Raw genomic sequence first — 4,396 nt, forward strand, 5'->3', positions numbered from 1 at the left:
AGCGCCGCCATTTCCCGCGCTGAGGGTGGTCCAGGAGCAACGGCCACGCTGGAGGGTGCCTCACGACCAGTGGAGCAGGCCGGCGGCTCCCAACCCCAGGACCGAGGCCCATTGCCCACCGAATCAACCCCCGCCCTTCAATGCGGACGTGGCTGGCAGGCTGCATCGCCCACCGTGCGCCCACCCGGGTGGGGGCGCCCCACGAGCCCAAGGTGAAATTAAATGGTCAGTTCTCCGATGTGTTCTCCCCTCTCCCTGGGCGGACCAAACGTGGTACAGCCGAAACATCCGAACACCACCAGGACTCAATCCGTAAGGCCGCGGCCCTATCGTGTCCCTGGAGGCCTCGCGACACCGCCATCGAGGAGGAAGTTAAGGAGATGCTGAGGTTAGGGGTAATCGAACCATCCCGGAGAGCCCCTGGTCCAGCCCCATCGTCCTGGTCCCCCAGCCCAATGGCAATTCTGTAATGACTACCGTTTCGCCTAAACGATGTCTCGAATTCGACGGCTATCCAATGCCCAGAGTGACGAATAACTTCTCGACCCGACTCGGGAGGGCCCGGTATATTTTCCACCCTCGACCTGACAAAGGGGTACTGGCAAGTCGTACTCACAGAGGGAGGCCCACGCCCAAGACCGCCTTCTCCCACCCCAAGTGGCCACTGGCACTACTGGACCCTCCCGTTCGGCTTGCATGGGGCGCCGGCGACCTTCCAGCGCATGATGGTATATCCTTCTGCGGCACCATCAGCCTACACGGCCGCCTACCTGGACGATTTCATCGTCCAGGTCCGAGCGCGTGGGACATAAGCCGCCGCCACTGGCACATAAGGCGAGTGATCACTCCAAAAGACTGGATTGCTAACGCTGTTCTTCGTGTTCCCCTACAGAGATTCTCGTGACCCGATCAGCACCCCACAACATGACAAACGCCGCACCTGGGAACACCAGCACGATCAGCGCACCAGCACTTCCCACTTTCCGACCGACTAACGTTTGCTTTATTGTAATAAATCCACCCTCCGGGGCCCTACTTTTGCACTCCTCACTGTCGTGTGATTCTTCACCCCCGTTACTAATATATATATTTATTTTTTTCTCTCTCCCTCTTTTTTACTATGTAAAGACAGTATCAGGAATAATTGTTTTAGAAAAATCAAACTGTAATGTTTGATTTTTTTTTTTTTTTAGAGGGATGAACATAATAAGGACTTTACTCACCATAGACAGTAAGCTCGATTGTTAGCTTTTTAGCTGCTGGTTGCATGAAGTTTCTTCATTTGTGATGATTGTACTTTATAAAGTTTCAGTGTGTCAGTTCTGACATTTCCGATTGTCAGAGATCCAGTTTGACTGTCCCATCTGGAGTCCCTGTCTTTCAAATGTCCCTTTTAACATTCATATGTTGAGATTTTCTGTCTGTGGATTTCAGCTATACGAGTGTCTTGAGATCCAAACATCCACACTATCTGATCATCACTCTGTATTTCAGTAACATTAGTGTGTAAAGTGACAGAATCTCCCTCAGTCACTGATACTGACTTCATTAAATCTGTATCCCAAACACACCATGAAACACATCAAGAAACAGTTTAAGTTTTTTACCCCTTCTACAACAAGACAAAAACGTGTCTTGTGATTATTACCAGCTGAGACCAGTGTTGCAGTAACTTAGTTACTAGTAATGCATTACATTAATAAAAAGTAATAAATTACAGTTACCATCCAAAAAAAATGGCAAGTTACTAGTTTACTTTTTTTCACAATGTCTATGATTTGAAATTCAAAAATTCAATCATCCTATCGGTTTTCATAATCATGTCATGCGCTTCATGATGTCACCAACGCAGCAAGCTAGCTTTCGTCAGAAGATGGTGTGAAAACATTTGATTCATCTTGTCTCATCAAACCTATATAATCTTTCCTTTACAAGAAAAACCTTACAGTTGTTATAAATCTACAGTTGTTGTGTGATATGTTATATATCTGGCTAATGGTTAATTATGTCTATTAGTTATTATTAAGGTTAAATTATCTTTTCTTATGTGAGTTTACAAACATCTATACAGTGTGGCATCTCTTGGTGAGTATAAAAATGAAATAAAAACTGGTAATTGTACCAAAACTAAAATTTGCAAATCACCTAAACTACTATTAATGATCTCTTATAAACCTTAAGTGAATCTTCAATATCAGCTGATAATCACTGGCATAATCTTTTAAAGGATGTTTAAAACACAAGGCATTTGACTTGGAAAATTGTCTGTAAACTATATAAAATAGCATAATCGTAGGACAACACAAAACACATACATATTGTTGTGTTCCAGTTGTCTCTGTTTCAAAGGAGAGGACACAAAGCAATTCAGTGTATGCCCTGCCCAGCTTTTAAGCAAAGGGACCATATTGTCTGCTTTCAAGAGTGGGTGCCGTCATTTTTAGCTTGAATGTACTGTATGAGGCTTTCGGGTGTCACTCGCTTCCAGTTATTTTAAGCTTTACAAAATTGTATCATTATGCTGCCTGACCTCCCAAAATGGTATTTCTTATCATAATATTTTTAATGTAATGAATTATAAACACATTTATTTATAGTGTAAATAATTTTACACAATATGCTGAACTTTATTCTTCTTTTACTTTATTCTTTATTTACCTGTAGCAGTTAATGACAGAAAATAGCTTACCTCTGCCATTGTAAATAAACAAGTAAAAGTAATTTCTTTTAACATCCCAAAAAACTACACTTCCCAATACCCAACATCCCCAAAAAAGGAAGTGGATGGCCAGATGTTTGGGCATGACTATGTATTTTTTTTACATTTTCTCACACATTTTCTTAAAAAAAAAGATCTATTGCTATAATATCACAACATTCATAACATTCTTTTTCGAATCAAAAAGTATATGAAAATCGGAAAGGAGAGAGAGAAAAAACAAACAGACAGTAGTAGCCAGCAGTCATATGAATTAGCGAACAGGAAACACGTTGGTATATGCAAAACTGTTGATGGTATCGCCATGTTGGTTTAAAACAAAAACAGTGTTCTTTTGTTTTAGTCTTATTCTTTTAAGTAGTTCCACTACTAAAGTTTATCCATTTCTGCATTGCTATAACAGATTACAACTATATATAACAGATTTACATACTCTTTGAGAAAGTGGGAAGACCGGTCAAAGAGTGGTGATTAAAAGCAGTTTCATAGTTTTAAAGTGAAGCTAACACTATATCTACGTGAGAGTGCATTGTGGATTTTTATGCCATAAAACATTATACAGAACTTCACATGTTTTCCTAACTTTTGCTGCCGTAATATCAGCTCACAGACACATCTCTTATTAAATTCATGTATGCTGAGATCTGGAATTGGATTAAACCAAAAACAAACAACTAATAAATGTTCAAAATATTGGATGTTTTCAGAATCAAAGCTCTAATGTAGAATGATCAAAACAAAGCAAGGTAAACTTACCATGCACAACTAATAAACACAGACTAAACACAAGCAGTATCTTCATTTTCAAAAAAAGTTATATCCAACAGGGAAACCAGCCCATTCTTCATCATATCCCATGTCCCATCTGCACAGCCCACTGAAGTTCACAACTTTATATTAAACAGCAACACTGCTAAACATGTTTAACAAGTCAATAATAACCATAATATGTCCCACTGAAACAAATAATGTTGTTTCTGTTTATTTAGAAGACAAAATAGGCTTCCTTGAAGATATTATGTTCTAGCAAGTATGTTTAATCATTTATTAACAAATAAGCATGTCAATACTAATCAGGAAAATAAGATTTTCTTATCAGTGATAAAATGTTGTTGCAAAAATGAGTACACCTTCCTGAAAGTTAAAGGTTTTAAACACAGGTTTTTTACCTGTTAATTAAAAGGTATTTTTTAGTCCCAAGTCACAGTTTCACCCAGTTTCTTCACTCTAATTCTAATGGACTTAATTTTCAATTATTCCATTAATACACCTGTTGACTGTTATTATAATGCACCTTTAAGGTATCACCAGCTCCTTAAGGACTTTGTTTAATCACAGCACAGCACACACCACTTCTTTGCACAGGTTTGTCATTAAGTCTGTAAAAGTATTGACTCATTTAAATGTGTTGGAATACTTATCTGTTGTTTGCTATGAGAAATCTGTCATCATCTTCTGTCTGCTCATCCTGTTCATCATCTCGCTACTCATCCATCAGCATCTGCGATGCAAAAACTGGTATTTTAAATAAATTAACATTCTAAATAATATACTAACATACATACAATGGAGGTTTCTTTTTAATTTAAAATGTAACTTTTATTAAACTTCTAATTTAATTTTCATTAATACAAACCCGATTCCAAAAAAGTTGGGACACTGTACAAATTGTGAGTG

General features: G+C 39.0%; 1 protein-coding gene across 1 annotated transcript in view; it reads left to right on the forward strand.

Moving 5' to 3' along the window:
- The first annotated feature begins 725 nt into the window (after positions 1–725).
- The window catches only part of LOC109097706 (SLAM family member 5-like), a 12,439-nt gene continuing 8,768 nt past the window's right edge, over positions 726–4,396 (forward strand). Inside the window, exons 1-2 of the mRNA XM_042749530.1 lie at positions 726–801; positions 893–996. Of these exons, the coding sequence (XP_042605464.1) occupies positions 726–801; positions 893–996 (180 nt within the window). The remainder of the gene's footprint in view (positions 802–892; positions 997–4,396) is intronic.

This window comes from Cyprinus carpio, chromosome B22 (assembly GCF_018340385.1).
Source record: "Cyprinus carpio isolate SPL01 chromosome B22, ASM1834038v1, whole genome shotgun sequence".
NCBI classification, from domain to species: Eukaryota; Metazoa; Chordata; class Actinopteri; order Cypriniformes; family Cyprinidae; genus Cyprinus; species Cyprinus carpio.